Genomic DNA, 20,713 nt, shown 5'->3' with positions numbered 1-20,713 from the left:
AAACATTAAATATTAAAAGAATAATTCTCAACTCATTCTATGAGGTCAGCATTACTGTAATAAGAAAACCAGACAAAGACATTAAAGAAAAATACAGATGTAAATCCTTTATGAACGTTGCTGCAAAATTCTCAACAAACTTTCGGCAAATCAAATCTGACAATACCTAAAAAGGATACTACATCATGACCAAGCGCGGTATATTCCAGGTTGGTTTAATATTAGAAAATCAATGGAGTTCATAATCTTTAGAAAACAGAGAAGAAAAACCATATGATCATCTGAATATACACAGAAAAGCATTTGATGAATTGTCCAATTCGTCTAGGTTTTCAAATTTGTTGGAGTTCAGGTTTTCATAGTAATCTGTTGTTACAACAGGTAATGTCTCCGGTTTCATTTCTTAAATTGGTGATTTGCCTCTTTTTGTTTTTTTCTTTTGTCAGTCTAGCCAGTGGTTCATCTATTTTACTGATCTTTTCAAAATACCAACTTCTGATTTTGTTGATTGTTCTTCTGTTTTGTTTCTGCCCTGATCATTATTATTTTGTATTCTTGTTTTTTTTGGTAGCTTTAGGATTCTTTTCTATTTGTTTAAGTTATTGATTTTGGATCTTTCTTCTTTAATGTAGGCATTTCTCACTATGAATTTCCCTCTGGGTGTTGCTTTTACTGTGTCCCAAAGGTTTTGATATGTTCTGTTTTCATTTTTATCTGATTCTAAGACTTTTTAAATTTCACTTCTGATTTCTTCTATGACCCAATAATTTCTTAGTAGCGTATTATATAGTTTCCTTGTATTTATTTTTTCCCTTATTTTTCCTGTTGTTGATGTCTAGCTTCATACTATTATGGTCAGGTCCAAAGGGCACACTCTGCTTCTGACACTGTTTTCTTGGTGTTAGGAGTTCCCCGTCTCTCTGCTTGCTTCTCTCTTTTATATCCCAAAAGAGATTGGCTTGAGTGTAAATTAATCTTGTAGACTGAGTTTACATAACTGCTGCTGATTCCATGTCATCAACATCATAGAGATAAGATTTACAACACATAGGGGAATAACATCAGATAATGAAATGGTGAGTGATCATACAATACTGGGAATCATGACCTAGCCAAGTTGACAGATATTTTTGGGGGGCACAATTCAATCATTGACAGTGCATATATATAAATGTTATGTATTCTTGCTGAGTTGACCCTTTTATTATGATCGTCATGTCCTTCTTTATCTCTTTCAACAGATTTTTAATTAAAGTCTATTTTATATGATACCAATGTGGCCACCCCTGCTCTTTTTCGTTTTTGGTTGCATGGAATATTTTTTTCCATCCTTTTATTTTCAGTCTGTTTGTGTCCTTATGTCTAACGTGTGTTTCCTATAGGTAGCAAAAGGATGTATCATACTTATTTGTCCATTGTTCCACTCTCTGCCCTTTGCATGAGAAGTTTAAACCATTCATTAAGATTATTACTGAAAAACAAAGCATCTACCTCATTCATTTTGCTATTTGTTTTTTGTATTTCCTATCTTCTTTGTCTTTTTATTCTCATTTGCCTTATATTATTTGTGTTTGGCTGCTTTCTTGTGATGAGCCTTTTTGATTTCTTCCCTTTTTTCTTCTATTTTTTCTAGGTGATTTCTTAGTGGCTACCACACATGTTACATTACACAACTTGAGTTTGCAACATTTGACATATGAACAACATGTAACATAAAACATTAACATATTAACTCTATTTCTGATTCGTTTCTCCTTCCACCATTTCTGTCGGTGAGTCTCCATTAACATCATTGTACATCCTATATTCGGTAGGTTTACTTTGTTGTTATTTCTTGAGAACTCAGTGTTGTATTGCTCGCGGGATTAAATTATTGAGTTTATTCCCAGAAAATATCATATACTTGGTCCTTATGATTGCCCATGTTGTTGCACTTTTTAGAGATCTTTCTTATTTTTCCTTCCATGTGTATATTCAAGTACTCGTTTAATGTTATTGCTTTCCATTTGGAGACCTCCCTTGAGCAATACTTGCAGAGTTGGTCTGGTAGTGACAAATTCCTAGAGCTTCTGTTTTTTTGGGAATGGCTTGATTTCCCTTTCATTTTAAAAAAAATTATTTACTTTGTTGTTGTTGTTGAGAACATACAGAGCAAAACATACACCAATTTAACCGTTTCTACATGTACCTTTTAGGGACATTGATTACGTTCTGCAAGTTGTGCAACCATTCTCACCCTCCTTTTTTTGAGTTGTTCCTCCTCCATAAACATAAATTCACAGCCCCCTAAGGTTCCTATATAATCTTTCAAGTTGCTGTTTTCAGTTTGATCCCATATATGGTTCTTAAAGAACATAATGCTCAAGGTAGACATTTTTACCGGTTAAGCTAAACTATTGTTTGGTTTTAAGAAGACTTCAGGGAATATTTTTGGTTTAAGGTTTAAAGATTATCTCAAGGCAATAGCTTCAGGGGTTCATCTACCCTTCATGGCTCCAGAAAATCTGGAGTCCATGATAATTGGAAATTCTGTTCTACGTTTTCTCCCTTTTGATCAGGATTCTTCTATAGAACCTTTAATCCAAATGTTCAGGAATGGTAGCCGGGCACCACTCAGTTCTTCTGGTCTCATGGCAAAGGAGGCAGTTGTCCACGGAAGCAATTAGCCACACATTCCACATCCTCCTTCTGTCCCTTATGCTCATTCTTCCTCTGTTGCTGTAGGCGAATAGAGACCAACTGTGCTTTGGATGATGGCTTGCAAGCTTTTAAGATCCCAGGCACTATGCAGTGAACTAGGAGGTAGAACAGGAGCAGTAAGCAGTTTATTAGGCCAATTAACTGGAATGTCTCATGAAACCATGACCCTAAACCTCCAAATTAAGAAACCAAATCCCATGAGAATTTTGGCTGTACATAAGGAACCTTAGCAGCTACTCTTTGTTGTTGTTGTTGTAAGTATGTCTACCACACAACTTTTGTCAATTAAACTTTTTATAGGTTTGCAACTTATTGACAGCAACTACAATAATAGGCTGTGCAACCCTACCCTTAATCAATGTGATATTTCCATCACCATTGACCCCCCTTTCCCACCTTCCTCTAGCTTCTGGTAGCTACTAATAAACTTTTGTCTTAATATAGTTTCCTTTTTTTTGTCTTTTTATATAAGCGAGGCCATACAATATCCTTCCTTTTGTGATTTACTTCACTCAGCATAATGTCTTCAAGCTCCACCCATATTGTGGCATGTATCAAGACTTCGTTCCTTCTACTAGTTGAGTAGCATTCCATTATATGTATGTACCATGTTTTGTTTACCCATTCATCTGTTGATGGGCACATAGGTTGCTGCCACATTATGGCTATAGTGAATAGTGCCGCAATGAACACTGGTGTATAAGTCTCCGAGTCTCTGCTTTCAAGTCTTTTGGGTATATTCCTAAGAGTGGAATTGCTAGGTTATATGGCAGTTCTATTTTTAGTATTTTGAGAAACCACTACACTGTTTTCAACAATGACTGTACCATTTTGCATTCTCACCAGCAATGAATAAGTGTTTCAATTTCCCTACATTCTTGTTATTTTCAGTTTTTAAAAAAATCTTAGCCGTCCTTAACTGTCAAGTCGATTCCAACTCATAGCGACCCTATAAAAAAACCCTATAGGACAGGGTAAAACCGCCTCATAGGGTTCCAAGGAGCAGCTGGTAGATTCGAACTACTAACATTTTGGTAAGCAGCCGAGCTCTTAACCACTGTGCCACCAGGGCTTTTAGCCATCCTAGGGGTGTGAAATGGTGTCTCATTGTGGTTTTGTTTTGCATCTTTCTGCTGGCTAATGATGCTGAGTATCTCTTCATGTGTTTTTGGCCATTTGAATGTTATCTTTGGGGAAATGTCTATTCAAGTCCTTTTGCTCATTTTATGATTGGGCTATTTGTCTTTTTGTTGTTGTCAAAGTTTTATATATGTTTTGGTTATTAGATTCTTGTTGGGTATGTCGTTTCTGAACCTATTCTCCCAGTCAATAGCTTGTCTTTTCACTTTTTTGTTAAAGTCTTTTGATGAACAAAAGTTTTTCATTTTTATGAGGTCCCATTCATTTTGTCTCTTGCTCTTTGTGGTTTTGTTATTATACTAGATAACCCAGTGTTAAAAGCTAGGCCTGACAGGGTTGCCCCTGCTTTTTCTTCTAAGAATTTTATGGTTTTAGTTTGCACACTTAGGTCCTTAATACACTTTGAGTTTGTTTTTGTGTACGGTGTGAGGCATGGATCTTGTTTCATTTTTCTGCATGTGGAAATTCAATTTTCCCAACACCATTTATTGAAGAAACCTTTCTTTCCTCATTGAATGGACTTAACACCCTTGTCAAAAATCAATTGACTGTAGATGTATGGGTTTATTTCTGGACTTTCAATTCTATTCCATTGGTCTATGTGTCTATTGTTATACCAGTACCAGGCTGTTTTGATTACTGTAGCTGTATAGTATGTTTTAAAATCAGAAAGTGTGAGTCCTCCTATTTGTTCTTCTCTTTCAACATTGTTTTAGCTATTTGGGGCTTCTTGCCATTCCATATAAGTTTGAGGATTGGTTTTTCTACTCTACTTCTGTAAGAAGGCTGATGGAATTTTGATCGGGAGTCTATAGAGTGCTTTGGGTTGTATTGACATCTTAACAATATTAAGTCTTCCAATCCATGAATATGGAAGATCTTTCCATTTACTTCAGTCTTCTTTAATCTCTTTCAGCAGCATTTTATAGTTTTCATTGTATAAGTCCTTCACATCCCTGGTTAGACTTAGTCCTAGGTATTTAATTCTCTTAGATGCTATTGTAAATGGCATCGGTTCCCTAATTTCCCTTTCAGATTTCTCACTGCTGGGGTACAGAAACCCAACTGATTTTTGTCTGTTGACCTTGTATCCTGCAAATTTGCTAAATTCTTCTGTTAGCTCTAGAAGTTTTCTTGTGGACTTTTTGAGATTTTTCTATATATAAGATCATACCATCTGCAAATGGAGATAATTTTACTTCTTTCCCATTCTGGATACCTTTTGTTTCTTTTTCTTGTCTTATTCTCTGGCTCGGAGCTCTAATACAATATTGGACAGAAGCGGTGAGAGAGGGCACCTTTGTATTGTTCCTGATTTCAGGCAGAAAATTGTCAGTCTTTCTTCATTAAGTATAATGTTGGCTGTTGGCTTTTTATATATGTCCTGAATCATACTGAGAAATTTCCCTTCTGTCATGGGGGAAATTATGTCCCCCCGCAAAACGTGTGCATCAACTTGGTTAGGCCATGTGTTGTTGTCCTCCATTTTGTGATTTTAATTTTATGTTAAGAGGATTAGGGTGGGATTGTAACATCACCCTTACTCACGTCACCTCCCTGATCCAATGTAAAGGGAGTTTCCCTGCACCACCCTTTATCTCTCAAGAGATAAAAGAGAAGCAAGCAGAGGTCTGGGGACTTCATACCACCAAGAAGTAGCACCAGGAGCAGAGCACATCCTTCGGACCTGGGGTCCCTGTGCCTGAGAAGCTCCTTGACCAGGGGAAGATTGAGGACAAAGACCTTCCTCCAGAGCTGACCAAGAGAGAAAGCCTTCCCCTGGAGCCGATATCCTGAATTTGGACTCTTAGCCTACTTTCTGCGAGGAAATAAATTTCTCTTTGTTAAAGCTATCCACTTGTGGTATTTCTGTTATAGCAGTACTAGATGACTAAGACACCTTCTATTTCAGTCTTCTAGGATTTTCATCAAGAAGATGTTGGATTTTATCAAATGCTTTTTCTACATCCATAGACATGATCATGTGGTTCTTTTCCTTTGTTCTATTGATATGATGTGCTATGTCAATTGATTTTCTAATGTTGAAACATCCCTGCATTTCTTGAATAAATTCCACTTGGTCATGGTGTATGACTCTTAATATGTTGTTGGATTCTGTTTGCTAGTATTTTGTTGAGAATTTTTGCATCTATATTCATAAGAAATATTGGGCTGTAGCTCTCTTTTCTTGTGGTGTCTTTGGTTTTGGTATCAGGGTTATGTTTTCTTCATAGTGCCCCTTGGGTTTTTTGTGTGTGTGAGTGTGTCTGTGCTTTAAGTGAAAATTTACAAATCAAGTCAGTCTCTCATACAAAAATTTATATACACCTTGCTATATACTCCTAGTTGCTCTCCCCCTACTGAGACAGCACACTCCTTCACGCCACCCTCTATTTTCATGTCCATTTGACCAGCTTCTGGTGCCCCTTGTTTTTGAACGACAATTTTGCTGGGTAAGAATTCTAGGTTGGCGATTTTCTTTGAGTATTTTATGTATGTTGCTCCATTGTTTCCTGGACACTAGAGTTTCTGGGGAGAAATTGGCACTGATTCTTAGAAAGAACGTTATACGTTTACATTATACGTTATGTGTTATAACATTATATGTGTATGTTACAGGGTATTTTTCTCTTTCTACTTTCAGAATTCTCTCCTTGTCTTTGGTTTTCAGGAATTTTATTAGAATGTGGTGCATAGTTCATCTTTTTATGTTTCTTCTATTTGGCGTTTGTGTAGCTTTCTGTATTTGCAGGCTCGGTTCTCTGTGCTGGTCTGGGAAATTCTCTCTGATTATCTCTTGGAAAACTCTGTGCATTTACTATTGTCTCTGGAATTCCAATAATTCTAATGTTAAAGTTCTTAAGTGAGTCCCATATTTCCATTTGGCTTTGTTCATTTTCTTTTGTTCTTTTCTTTTGTTTCTCTTGAGACTTGATAACTTCAAGTTACTCCATCTTCTAGTTCACTCATTCTGTCTTCTCTCTGTTCAACTCTATTGTTGAGTGTTCTTGTTGCATTTTCTAATTCAGCTACTTTATTCTTCAGTTCCAGCAATTCTGTTTTTTTTTAATTAATGTTTTCTATTTCCTTATTGAGTTTCTCATTTCATTCAGTTTGTTTCCTTATCTCCATTAGTTTGTTTTCTGTGTGCTTTTTGCTTTCTTTGAATGAATTTATTACCTTTGTCTGGAAGTTTTCTATTTTTTACATTAACCTGGTCTCCATAGGAGAAATTTCCTGTTCATGTTTTCCTTTTGATTGGTCCTTCTTCTCTTGTGAGCTTGTATTCTACTATTTTTTGTTGAACTTGGGACTTTGATATCTTTTTAAAAAATATTTTAAATTCTAATCTTTCTGATTTTAAAGAGAATTATACTTGTTAGATTTAGCTTTGCTATCTTCTCCTAAGAACCACTAGAGGGCACACTTGTCCTTAGGTTTTTTCCATCATTAGGTCACTTCTGTGTAAGATTTTATGGGGGTGCTTAAGTCTCTGGGTGCTTATTCTCCCTGTGGTGGCTGACTTTGCTGATGTGTTAGCTCCCTCTGTCCTCTGAGGTTTTGGCTGTGGTCCTGAGTGCACATCTGGGATTGGTTTCCTTAACCCCCTCATGTGGAGTTTGGGAAGACTTAGCCTCTGCAGCTCAATGCTCATAAGCAGGGGTTTTTCTCTGGCCACAGACACAGATGTTAAGTGATGGGGCTCAGCTTTCCTGAGGTAAAGGTGGGGGGCACTTCCTGTGTTCCCCTCAAGTGCACCCTGTACAGGCTCTCCCACAGTGTCCCACTGTGGGCAGGGAGTCCATTGTTTCCTTCTCTGTTGCCTCTCTGAAGTATTTTTCTCATTCTGGTTGAAGGTTGTTGTGCAATTTTTCAGTCTGTCTAGGTCCTAGAGCCCACCCACCTCTGGTCTTGGAGAGATTCAACAGCACTCACTCACAGTACCCTGGTCTTCTTTTGCCCCCTTCCAAGTGTGTGGCCCAGGAACTCCCACAGCAAATATGTGTCACCTTAAAAATCGGACTATAGCTTCCTCAGTTTAGCTCCCATCCTATGTTCTTTGTTTGTGGTATTGCTAGTCCCTGTCCCAAAATGGCCACAATAAGCTGAATCTTCTGGGTGGAAGCAGCTAGGATCTCCCAGCTTCTGTGCCACCTGCTCTTCTCTCCCCTGTTTCTTGACTCACTTCGGCTCTCCAACACTTCAGCTGCCTTCCAGAGTTCTGAGGTCTCAGTCTGTGCTTGTTTTTATTCATTTTAAGTGGGTTAGTTGCTGGGAAATAAACGAGAGCAACCACCTACTCTATCATCTTCCTCCACCTCCCAACATCTATTTTCAATGAGAAAATTCTTCAGCATACCAGGAATAGAAAGTAATTCTTCAATCTGATAAAGGGCATCTATGAAAAACCTACAGATAACATGATACTCAATGGTGAAAGACTGGGTGTTTTCCCCAAAAAACAAGGACAAGGGAAATATATCTACTCTTGCCGTTTCTATTTATCATTGTCTTGGAAGTTTTAGCCAGTGCAATAAGTCATGAAAAAATAATACAAGTATCCAGGTTAGAAAGGAAGAAGTGAAAATGTTTTTATTCCCAGATGACATGCCCATCCACATAGAAAATACAATAGAATGTTAAAAAGAAAAAACAAACAAACGAACAAAAAGCAACTAGAACTAACTAATAAGTGAGGTTAGGATACAAACTGAGAATCTTTTGAGTTTAGGATCTTGTTACAGAATACAAGATTAATACACAACTTTCAATTATATTTTTATGCACTATATTTATGTAAAAATACTATTTACAATGGCATATATATATATAAAATATTTAGAGATAAATCTAAAAACGGGTTTTAATGCCTGTACACTGAAGCCTATAAACTATTGCTGAGAGACATTTAAGAAAACCCAAATAAAAAGAGAGATATACCTGTTTGTGGTGCAATGAATTGCTTTAATATGGCTCTTTTAGCATGGTCTCATAGCTCCCACAAAATGTTTGAATGGGACTATGCAAAAAAGGTGCTTGTGGCCCACCAAGGGGATTGGACGTTTTTGTTAATACAAACAAGGTGTATGGAACACTTGTGAGGGTGGAACTATGCAAACAAGGTACATGGAGCCCTTGTAGGGGATTGGTCAGTTTTGCCCTCCTACTTGGCTTAAACACAGCCAGTTTCAGAGGTTGGGAGGGACCCCACTACCAGAGGAGCCAAGAGAAGAGTGCATCCTTTGGACCTGGGGTTCCTGCACTGAGAATCTCGTAGACCCAGGAGCGGACAGAGCTATAACACTGAAGATGGCATGCAATGGTGGTGGCAGGGGACCAGCAAGCTTAGGCTCACCTGTCCACAGAGCAAGAGAGGTGAGTGCCTTTGGACAGGAGGCTTCCTGGCAGAGTGGGGTGCTTTTGGGCACTTATTGGCAGAGCTCAAGAGCTTTGTAACACTTTCCTGAGCAGGGCAGAGGCCAGGCCGAGAGTGAAGGATGAGGGTTGAGGGCCAAGAGCAAGGGATGAGGGCCAAGAAAGAGGCCTGCCTCCAGGCATAACCAACAAAAAGCTGTCCTGATCAAAGAATTGTATCCTGCGTCATTCCTATTAATTCCAAGTTGATCCTGTTCCTGAACTATAACCTGTTACTTCTATAATAAACTTCATAATTGTATGTATGGTCTGTGAGTTCTGTGTGGCCACTGCAACGAATTTCAAACCCAGCAGAAAAGTAGAGTGCCATGGGAGGGAAGGCTGGTGTCAGAATTGGTAAAAGGGTTGGAGGGTGGAGTTATGTCTGACCTCTATCTCGTAGAGATCAGCTTTGGGCTAAGGCTGATCTTGATTTTTTCTCCTCCTCCTGAAGTTAATTGAGGTCTGAAGCCATGTCATTTTTACACTTGCTCCTGGGTCAATTCTCCTTAAATTGGACTCAATGTAGTTGCAATGAAAATCACAGCAGGCTTTTTTGTAAAAATTTACTGATGATTCTAAAATTCATACAGAAATGCAAAGAATCTTCAAAAGGACCAAAAAAAAAGTTGGAAGACTAACACTGTCTGATTCCCAGGCTTATTATAAAGCTACAGTAATCAAGATAGTAATCAAGATAGTACTCTTCTCCAAATAGACAAATCAATAAAACAGATTAGAAAGTCCAGAAATAGGCCCCACGTATATGGAAAAATGATTTTTTTTTTTTTAACAAAGGTGTAAAGGCAATCCAATCTTTAAGAGATAGTTTTTTCAATAAACAGTGCTGGAATAACTAAATATCCACATACAAAAAGATGAATTCACGGCCTTATCTCATACCATACACAAAAATTAACTCAAAATGGATCGTAGACCTAAATGAAGGAGGCAAAACTATAAAACTTCTAGAAGGGAATATAGGACAAATATTTGTGATCTTAGGTTAGGCAAAAGCAAAGTGAAAAATACATTATAAAAAATAAAATGAAAAAATTGGACTTCATCAAAATAAAAAATTTCTACTCACAAAAGGCACTGTTTAAAGAATGAAAAAACAAGTTACAGACTAGGAAAAAAATTGCAAATCGTATATCTGATAAAGGTCTTATAACCAGAATATATAAAGAACTCTCAAAACTCAATAATAAGAAAACAAATAATCCAATTAAAAATGATAATCATAATATTTGAACATCAACAAAGAAGATATACAGGTGGCAAGAAAATGACATGAGGTCATTAGTTATCAGGACAATACAAATGAAAACCACAATGAGACACCCACTACATACCTGTTAAAACGGCTGAAATTAAACGATTGACCATACTAAGTGGCGAAGCATGTGTGGAGGAATTGGAATGTAAAATGGTACAACTATCACTTCAGAAAATGGCAATTTCCTAAAAAGTTAGATATGCATCATAAGATCTAACCATTCCACTTCTAAGTATTTACCCAAGAGAAAAAAGAGCATCTACCCATACAAAACTTGATTATGAATGCTTATACCAGCTTTATTTGCAGTAGACAAAACCTGGAAGCAACCCAAATGTAAACAATTTTTTAGTATATCCATACAATGGAGTACGACTCAGCAATAGAAGGAATGAACTCATACAACATGACTGACTCTGGAAATAATTATACTAAGTAAATTACATTTATATAAAATTCTACAAAATGAAAACTAACCTATGATAACAAATTCTATGACTGAGAAATCTCATTCTAGAAATCTTTTCTTCATAAATACTAGCATGAGTTTATATAAACATATGTGCAAGGGTGTTTGTTATATCATTTTTGTAAAGGCAAAAAATTGGAAACAACTTGGATTTTTTAAAATAGGGAAATTTTACATTTGCACAATGAATAATTGCTCTCAATTGTTAAAATTAAAGAGGCAAATATTATGTACAATGCTTTGAAAAAATCTCCATAGTATATTGCTAAGTTTAAAAAGCATACATTGTAGAACAATATGAAAAGTGAATCCCACCAGCAGTGTGTAAGTGTTCCAGTCTCTCCACAACCTCTCCAATGTTTCTTATTTTGGATTAATGCCAGCCTTGTTGGAGTGAGATGGAATCTCATTGTAGTTTTGATTTGCATTTCTCTAATGGCTAATGATCTTGAGCATTTCCTCATGCATTTGTTAGCAGCATGAATGTCTTCTTTAGTGAAGTGCCTGTTCATATCCTTTGCCCATTTTTTAATTCTGTTATTTGTCTTTTTGTAGTTGAGTTTTTGCAGCATTATGTAGATTTCAGAGATTAGGCGCTGATCAGAAATATCATAGCTAAAAACTTTTCCCAGTCTGTATGTAGTCTTTTTACTCTTTGGGTGAAAACTTCGCATGAGCATAGGTGTTTGATTTTTAGGAGATCCCAGTTATCTGGTTTCTCTTCTACAGTTTTAGTAATGTTTTATATACTGTTTATGCCATGTATTAGGGCTCCTAGCATTGTCCCTATTTTTTCTTCCATGATCTTTATCATTTTAGATTTTATATTTAGGTCTTTGATCCATTTTGAGTTCATTTTTGTGCATGGTGTGAGGTATGGGTCTTGTTTCATTTTTCTTCAGATGGATATCCAGTTAATCCAGCACCATTTGTTAAAAAGACTGTCTTTTCCCTAGTTAACTGACTTTGGGGCTTTGTCAAATATCAGCTACTCATATGTGGATGAATTTATTTCTGGATTCTCAATTCTGCTCCATTGGTCTATATATCTGTTCTTATACCAGTACGAGGCTGTTTTGATTACTGTGGCAGTATAATAGGTTCTAAAATCAGGTAGAGTGAGGCCTCGCACTTTGTTCTTCTTTTTCAGTAATGCTTTACTTATCTGGGGCCTCTTTCCCTCCCATATGAAGTTGGTGATTTGTTTCTCCATCTCATTAAAAAATGCCACTGGAATTTGGATCGGAATTGCGTTGTATCTATACATGGTTTTTGGTAGAATAGACATTTCTACAATGTTAAGTCTTCCTATCTATAAGCAAGTATGTTTTTCCACTTATGTAGGTCCCTTTTGGTTTCTTGCAATAGTGTGTTATAATTTGCTTTGTATAGGTCTTTTACATCTCTGGTAAGATTTATTCCTAAGTATTTTATCTTCTTGGGGGCTACTGTTAATGGTATTGATTCGTTGATTTCCTCCTCGATGTTCTTTTTGTTGGTGTAGAGGAATCCAACTGATTTTTGTATGTTTATCTTGTATCCTGATTCTCTGTTGAACTCTTCTATTAGTTTCAGTAGCTTCCTTGAGGGTTCTTTAGGGTTTTTTGTGTATAAGATCATATCATCTGCAAATAGAGATACTTTTACTTCTTCCTTACCAATCTGGATGCCCTTTATTTCTTTCTCTAGCCTAATTGCTCTGGCTAGGACCTCCAGCACGATGTTGAATAACAGTGGTGATAAAGGGCATCCTTGTCTGGTTCCCATTCTCAAGGGGAACGCTTTCAGAATCTCTCCTTTTAGGATGATGTTGGCTGTTGGCTTTGTCTAAATGCCCTTTATTATGTTGAGAAATTTTCCTTCTATTCCTATTTTGCTGAGAGTTTTTATCATGAATGGGTGTCGAACATTGTCAAATGCCTTTTATGCATCAACTGATAATATCCTGTGGCTCTTGCCTTTTATTTTATTTATGTGGTAAAATGTGGTAGATTACATTGTTTTTCTAATGTTGAACCATTGCTGCATACCCAGTATGAATCCCACTTGGTTGTCCTCCATTTTGTGATTATAATTTTATGTTGAGAGGATTAGGGTGGGATTGTAACACCACCCTTGCTCAGGTCACCTCCCTGATCCAAGGTAAAGGGAGTTGCCTTGGGGCATAGCCTGCGCCACCTGTTATCTATCAGGAGATGAAAGGAAAGTAAAGCAAGCAGAGAGATGAGGGTCTCGTACCACCAAGAAAAAAGCACCAGGAGCACAGCACATCTTTTAGACCTGTGGTTCCTGGGCAGAAAAGCTCCTGGTCCAGGGGAAGACTGATGAGAAAGACCTCCCTCCAGAGATGACAGAGAAAGAAAGTCTTCCCCTGGAGCCGACGCCCGAATTTGGACTTGTAACCTACTAGACTTCGAGAAAACAAATTTATCTTTGTTAAAGCCATCCACTTGTGGTATTTCTGTTATAGCCGTACTAGATAACTAAGACAGTGGGTATGTATGGTGTTAACACTTAGGTCATCCAGGTAAAGGCTATACAAGAATTATTTGAAATGCTTTTGCAGCAATTTAGTAAGCCAGAAAATAATTCAAAATTGAAAAGTTGAGAAATAAAAACTAAATTAAAAGACCAGTATTAATAGAATCTACTCTTTAAAAGATCCGTATCAAGTATTTCTACTCTTTAAAAGATCCATATCAAGTATTTCTTTAGCTTAGTGAAAATAATCATGTAAAGCTCAATAACTACAGTAATGTCTTAAAATCTGCTTGGACTCAATTTCCTAACAGTTATGTCTTAAAATCTGCTTGGACTCAATTTCCTAGCAGTTGAAATGTACTTTGCACAGAATTAAATTCCCCATAGCATAAGTTAATATTTTGAATACTAAAACTGCCCAGTTTGCCTCACTCTGTAGTCCCTGCACATTTTCCACTTTTCTTAACAAATGATCATGTGATCGGAGGAGGGAATAAAGGGAACTACGTTATTTTAGAAGATGAGGTTTAAAGGAAAAAAATGGTGTCATGGAGAGAAAGCCATAACTTCTAGGCATTTGAAATTATCAGCCTTCCTTTGTGGTAGTTAAACTTTCGATTAAGAAAAAAATTGTCCTGTAATTAACTTCATACTGTGTTCTGTGGTTTGTATAAATTTAATTTTTTTTTTCTTTTTTGTGAGCTAGAGAGATTGTGTCATTCATTATGTGCAAACACTACATCTCTTGAGTGAGCCATAAGATAAGTGATATTTAACTATCTAGGAGCTTTTTTGATTCTTATATGTGTGGTTTCAAATATTTGTGTTTCACTCTGCCAAGGCACCATGGGCCCACTTTCTTTTGTTTCCTGGTACCTGCTCTTTGTCACTGTATTACTGGAAGCTGCCTATTTTCCTAAACTTCCTTGGAAACTCTATGGGTCAGTTCTACTCTGTCCTATAGGGTCGCTATGAGTCGGAATCCACTCGACGACACTATGTTTTTATTTGTTATTACAGGGTTGGAAACCCTGGTAGGGTAGTGGTTAAGAGGGCTGGTAACCAAAAGTTTGGCAGTTCCAATCCACCAAGTGCTCCTTGAAAACCGTATGGGGCAGTTCTACTCTGTCTTATAGGGTTGCTGAGTCCGAATCGACTCTGCAGCAAGGGGTTGGGTTTGGTTTTGTTTATTATAGGGTTGCTATGAGTCAGAATCCACTCCATGGTAACGGATTTTTTTTTTTTTTTAACAACCTCTTCGGAAACCCTGGTGGCATATTGGTTAAGTGTTACCGCTGCTAACCAAAAAGGTCGGCAGTTCCAATCCACCAGGCGCTCCTTGGAAACTCTATGGGGCTGTTCTACCCTGTCCTATAGGGTCGCTATAAGCCGGAATCCACTTGAAGGCACAGGTTTGCTTCGATTATCAACCTCTTTGGCTGGAAAATCATCAGAAAATGTTAAAAAGACATTAACACAAAACAACAGAAGGGACGATGAAAAACGGCAAACTTTAAAGAAAATAAGAGGTAGGTATAAAAAAAATAAAATATATATATATATATTTTTATCTGAAGTGTTCCTGGTGAAAAGTCCTTCCTGATGATTTAAAAAAGATCTTGTGGGTGACTCGATGCTTAGAACCTCTAGAACGCATCCTGTGCCAATGGGAAAGATACTGTCTACACTGTAAGCTCTACAATCTTCAAGTAGGGTCCTGAGATCATCTGATTTCAAATCCTAAAAACAGGAATCTCTGGCACTACAATTCCGATAGGCTAAAATTAAAATCTGGCAGGTAATGACTTATACAGTCAGTAGGAGGAACTTACATTTTATTCCTGGTGTCTGGCACCTCTCTCTCCTTGCCCAAGCTTCTGCTGATAATGATATTGAATCCATATTGCAAAAGTCCATGAGCAAGTTCTGGGTCCGAATAGAAAACATTCTCACCTGCAAAAAAAAGTAATTAGAGTTGCAAAGGCTTACCACCATCACATTGATACAGGACAATAAGTATAGCTACTCGCTGAATTCACTCCTTTTATAATGAATCTGAGTTATTTTCTTGGAACTAAATATGAACAGCTAGCTCTTCTTTCATTCTCTCCAGGGAAAGAAGGAGGGAGAAGGAGAGCTGAAACCCCTCTCCCAAATTTCCATTAGAGGGACTAAAACAAGACAACATAGAAAAATCCAGCAAATCAGTCGCAACAATAAATCAAGTCAGAGGAAATTCCCCAGTCAAAGATTAGAAACTCCTGGGTGGGAACAAAATTAAAATGTGATCTTAAAAGATAAACAAGTCGAACTAAAATGGCTAAAAGTGAAAAGAGTGGCCAAAGAATACAGGAATCAAAATACCACTTAATAAGCATAGAATTCACTGGGAGGAGCATTACAGAAAGTCACTGTATACTGATGAGGTGTAATTACAACAAAGATGTCGCAGTAATAAGCTTGTATCCATTAAGTAATACTGCAACAAAACACTTAAGGAAAAACTGTTAGGACTATCAATACATACTGCCACAAGAAACAATAACAGAAGATTTTAAGAGCAACTTCTGAAAAGTTAGAAGGAATTTGTATAATGTAATGATTTTTTTTTTAGTGGTTATTTACTGTAATTTGTCTTCTAAAGAATAAACTTTCTTTTTTAATGCCCAAGTTGTGTTTTCCAAAACTGATATACAGGCTATAAAGGGAGCTTATAGCCTTTCTCCCAGGTTCTCCTTCTTAGAGCCAAACAATCCTGGATATAACACAACAAGCCAGCACTGGAAGTCTCTGAAAGATGGAACTGAGCAATGACACAGTGTCGAGTTCCCCGGGTTTCTTTGTTGCCTCTAAATCCCAGACAAGACATGTAGAAGCCTCCAACAGGCACTGATAAAATCTCCAGGAAAAGCCTGTTCTCCCTAGCAAAATACATAAATAAAATAATAAGAATAATTGAGTCACAGAGTTAGAATCCACCTGAATCCTGACTCGATGGCAACTAATTCTCCTTAGCAAAGGGACTGGGAAAAGGGTGGCCTAAAAACAGAAAAAGGAACCCTGATGGTGCGGTGGTTAATTGCTTGGCTGCTGATAACTCATTGGTTCAAATCCACTAGTGACCGTAGGAGAGAAGACCTGGATGTCTGCTCCAGTAAAGATTACAGCCAAGGAAACCCTATGAGGCAGTTCCACTGTCAGATATGGTCACTATGAGTCGGAATCCACTCTGCGGCACACAACAGAAAACCTTTAAGTAACATCTGCTCTATTCCAGCCGTACACCGATGGAGAAAGCACGCTGCCCCCTGCAGTTCTTTCACTGTACCCCTTTTAATTCAAGGAAGCAGATGTGTGAGGCTCCAATTTCCCCACTTAGTGGTGTCAGTGGGGCAGAGCAGGAACCTAATATTCCATCCCCCACCTGGCAGAAGCAGGCTATACCTTGATTCTCCCACCAAGGTAGTGTCAGATAGTGTCAATGGTGTGCTGAGCCTCCAACCACACCCACCAACGACAAGATTAACAAGGTGGTATGATATGGGGCTGGTCAGTACTCTACTTTCCCTCTACCCCTGGTGTCAGCAGGGTCCAGTAGGGATATCCACCCATCGGCAACGAGACTGAAGGAGGCAGCCTGAAGCAGGATCTAGTGGAAGCTGAGCCTCCATCTCCACCTGGCATCAACGAGAGAGAACCAGGTATTGTGAGGAGGGATGGTCAATACTGTGCTTCATTCCTTCTCTCCCCAGTATCAGTAGGGCCAGCAGGGAGCCAAACTCAGAGACAACTAGCTGGTGCCCCGTTTCACTGGGAAGGTCTTAGTGGGCCAAAGGAGGAGCTGAACTTCCATTTCACCTGTCCGCAATGAGGAATAGTGTGACTGCACCACGGTTGCCAGGCTGGTGCCAGTGGGGCCCAGCAGGAAGCTGAAAATATACACACACCTGGCCCTTATGCTACTCTGTCACAGGGGGACAGCCTGATAAAAAAAGAAACTTGAATAGCACCCAGAGTCTCATAATATCCAAAACATCCAGGATACAATAAAAAGCCACTTACACCAAAAACCAGGAAAATCTCAAACTGAATGAAAAAAGACAATCCACAGACACTGCCTTAGCCATCTAGTGCTGCTTTAACAGAAATACTGCAAGTGGATGGCTTTAACAGAAGTTTATTCTCTCACAGTCTGAATTCAGGGCACCAGCTCCAGGGGAAAGCTTTCTCTCGCCTTTGGTTCTGAAGGAAGGTCCTTGTCTCAATCTTCCCCTTGCCTAGGAGCTTCTCAGCCCAGAAACCTCTAGTCCAAGGGACGAGCTCTGCTCTCGGCAGTGCTTTCTTGGTGGTATGAGGTCCCCATGTCTCTCTGCTAGCTTTGCTCTTATATCTCAAAAGAGATTAATTTAAAACACAACCTAATCTTGTAGATTGAGTCCTGCCTCATTAACATAGCTGCATCTAATCCTGCCTCTTTAACATCATAGAGGTAGGATTTATAACACATAGGAAAATCACATCAGGTGACAAAACGGTGGGCAATCACACAATACTGGTAATCATGGCCTAGCCAAGTTGAGAAATGTTTTTGGGAGACATAATTCAATCCATGACAGACACTACCACTAAAACGAATCAGATGTTGAAATTATCTGAGTTATCTAGTGCTGCTGTAATAGAAATACCACAAGTAGATGGCTTTAACAAAGAGAAATTTAGTCTCTCGCAGTCTAGGAGGCTAGAAGTCTGGAATCGGGGTGCTGGCTCCAGGGGAAGGCTTTCCGTTGGCTCTAAAGGAAGGCCCTTGTCATCAATCTTCCCCTGATCTAGGAGCTTCTCCCCACAGGAACCCTGAATCCAAAGGACTTGCTCTGCTCCTGGCACTACTTCCTTGGTGGTATGAGATCCCTATGTCTCTCTGCTCACTTCTGTCTTTTATATCTCAAAAGAGATTGATTTAAGACACAACCTAATCTTGAGATTGAGCCCTGCCTTATTAACATAACTGCCTCTAATTCTGTCTCATTAACATCATAAAACCAAAAACCAAAACCCATTGCTGTTGAGTTGATTCCAACTCATAGCCACCCTAGAGGACAGTAGTAGAACTGTCCCATAAGTTTCCAAGGAGCACCTGGTGGATGTCAACTCGACGTTTTGGTTAGCAGCCGTAGCTCTTAACCAGTATGCCACCAGGGTTTCCTATTAAGAGGTAGGATAGGAAAATCACATCAGATGACAAAATGGTGAACAAGCACGTGATACTGGGAATCATGGCATAGCCAATTTGACAGATATTTTGGGGGGACATATTTCAGTCCATGACAATTATATAGGCACATAAAATGGAACTTATAGAACCACGACAACAACAACAGAAAAAAAAATTAATAATTTAAAAACTTGCTGGATGAGCTCAATAGTAGAGTGGAAGTGAGAGGATAAGATTAATGAACTTGAGGACAGATCAACAGAATTTACCCAATTGAAATGACGGAGAGGAAATGGACTGAAAAAATAATAAACAGAGTCTCAGGGACTTGTGGAATAACAATTTGTATTGTCAAAGTCCCAGAAGGAGAGGAGAGAGAGTGGAAATGAAAAAGTACTAAAAAAATGGTTGAAAACTTCCTAAATTTGGTGAAAGATGGAAATCTACAGATTGAAGAGGCTGTGCAAACCCTCAAATCAGATAAACTAAAGAAATTCACATAAAGACACATTGTAATTAAACTTCTGAAAACAAAAGACAAAAAAAAAAAAACAAACTCTTGAAGGTAACCAGAAAGAAATGACACCTTCGATATGGGGGAACTTCCATTTGAATGACAATGGATTTCTCATCTGAAATCATGGAGGTGAGAAGGAGGCAGCTCAACATTTTCAATGTTTCAAGAACATTTCAAGAACTGTCAATCACAAATTCTACATCCAGCAAAAAAATCTTTCAGGAATGAGGAGAAAAATAAAGACTTTCAGATGAAGGAAAACTAAGAGTACTTGTGACTAGAAAATCTACCCTTAAAGAACAGCAAAAGAAAGTTGTCTGAAAAAAAGAAATTGATAAGAGAAGAAGGCTTGGAAATCCAGAAAAAAAGAATAAGGATAAATACAATAGACTATTTTTGTTATTGGAGCCCTGGTGGCGTAGCGGTGAAGCACTTGGATGCTAATCAAAAAGTCGGCTGTTTGAACCCACCAGCCACTCCACTTGAGAAAGATGTAGCAATTTGCTTCCATTAAGATTTATCGCCTCGGAAGTCCTATGGGCAGCTCTACTCTGTCCTATAGGATCGCTATGAGTTGGAATTGACTCGGTGGCAATGGAGGTATCCTTTGTACATGGAACATTGTCTGAAATAGTGCTGGAAGATGAGCCCCTTAGGTTGGAAGGCAGTACACAACAGCTGCAGCAATGGACTCAAACATACCAGTGATCATGAGCATGGAGCTGGACCAAGCAGTGCTCTGTTCTGTTATATATAAGGTCGCCATGAGTAGGAGCCAACCTGATGATAACAGCACCCTTCTCGTGACTTTCTTAAATCGTATTTGATGGTTGAAGCAAAAATTATAACATCATCTGATGTAGTGTTCAATGTTATAGAGAAATACTCAAAACAACAACAAAGACAACTATATTTTAAAAGTAGGGAGGCTAAGGGAATCCCTGGGTGGTGCAAACAGTTGATAGGCTTGACTGCTAACCAAAAGGTTGGAGGTTCAAGTCCACCTAGAGGTGCCTTGTAAGAGCCAAAGTGAGCTGTGATAGTTGGAGTAATAAGAATGCTGGCAATCATAAACCAAAATAATAATAATAAACCAAACCTGTTGCTGTCAAGTAGATTTCAACTCATAGTGACCCTACAGGACAGAGTAGAACTGTCCCATAGAGTTTCCAAAGAGCAGCTGGGGGATTAGAACTGCCGACCTCATGGTTAGCAGCTGAGCTCTTAACTACTGTGCCACAAGGGCTCCAAGCCAACCCAAAAAGGTAAGATCAAAGCCTCAGGAATAGGAGAAATAGATATCTGTTCCCCAAACTACTCAGATCTGCAATTATTTGTTGAGTGGCTGTTATAAATAAGCACTGTCCTTGGCTCTGGGGTGCAAAGATGACTAAGATATATTCTGCCCTCTGTAACTTTTGATAAAGTAGGAGAAAGGGACACATCTGTAGATAACATCAATGCGGCGTGGAACCCATGTTGATATAGGTGTGCGCAGTG

General features: G+C 38.3%; 1 protein-coding gene across 1 annotated transcript in view; it reads right to left on the bottom strand.

The window, feature by feature from the left end:
- Positions 1-20,713, bottom strand: part of GALNTL5 (polypeptide N-acetylgalactosaminyltransferase like 5) — a 79,698-nt gene that overhangs the window by 47,456 nt on the left and 11,529 nt on the right. The window contains exon 4 of the mRNA XM_023548054.2: positions 15,317-15,432. Coding sequence (XP_023403822.1) covers positions 15,317-15,432 — 116 coding nt within the window. The remainder of the gene's footprint in view (positions 1-15,316; positions 15,433-20,713) is intronic.

Source organism: Loxodonta africana, chromosome 22, assembly GCF_030014295.1.
Source record: "Loxodonta africana isolate mLoxAfr1 chromosome 22, mLoxAfr1.hap2, whole genome shotgun sequence".
NCBI lineage: Eukaryota > Metazoa > Chordata > Mammalia > Proboscidea > Elephantidae > Loxodonta > Loxodonta africana.
This window is presented reverse-complemented; position numbering and strand designations above follow the sequence as displayed.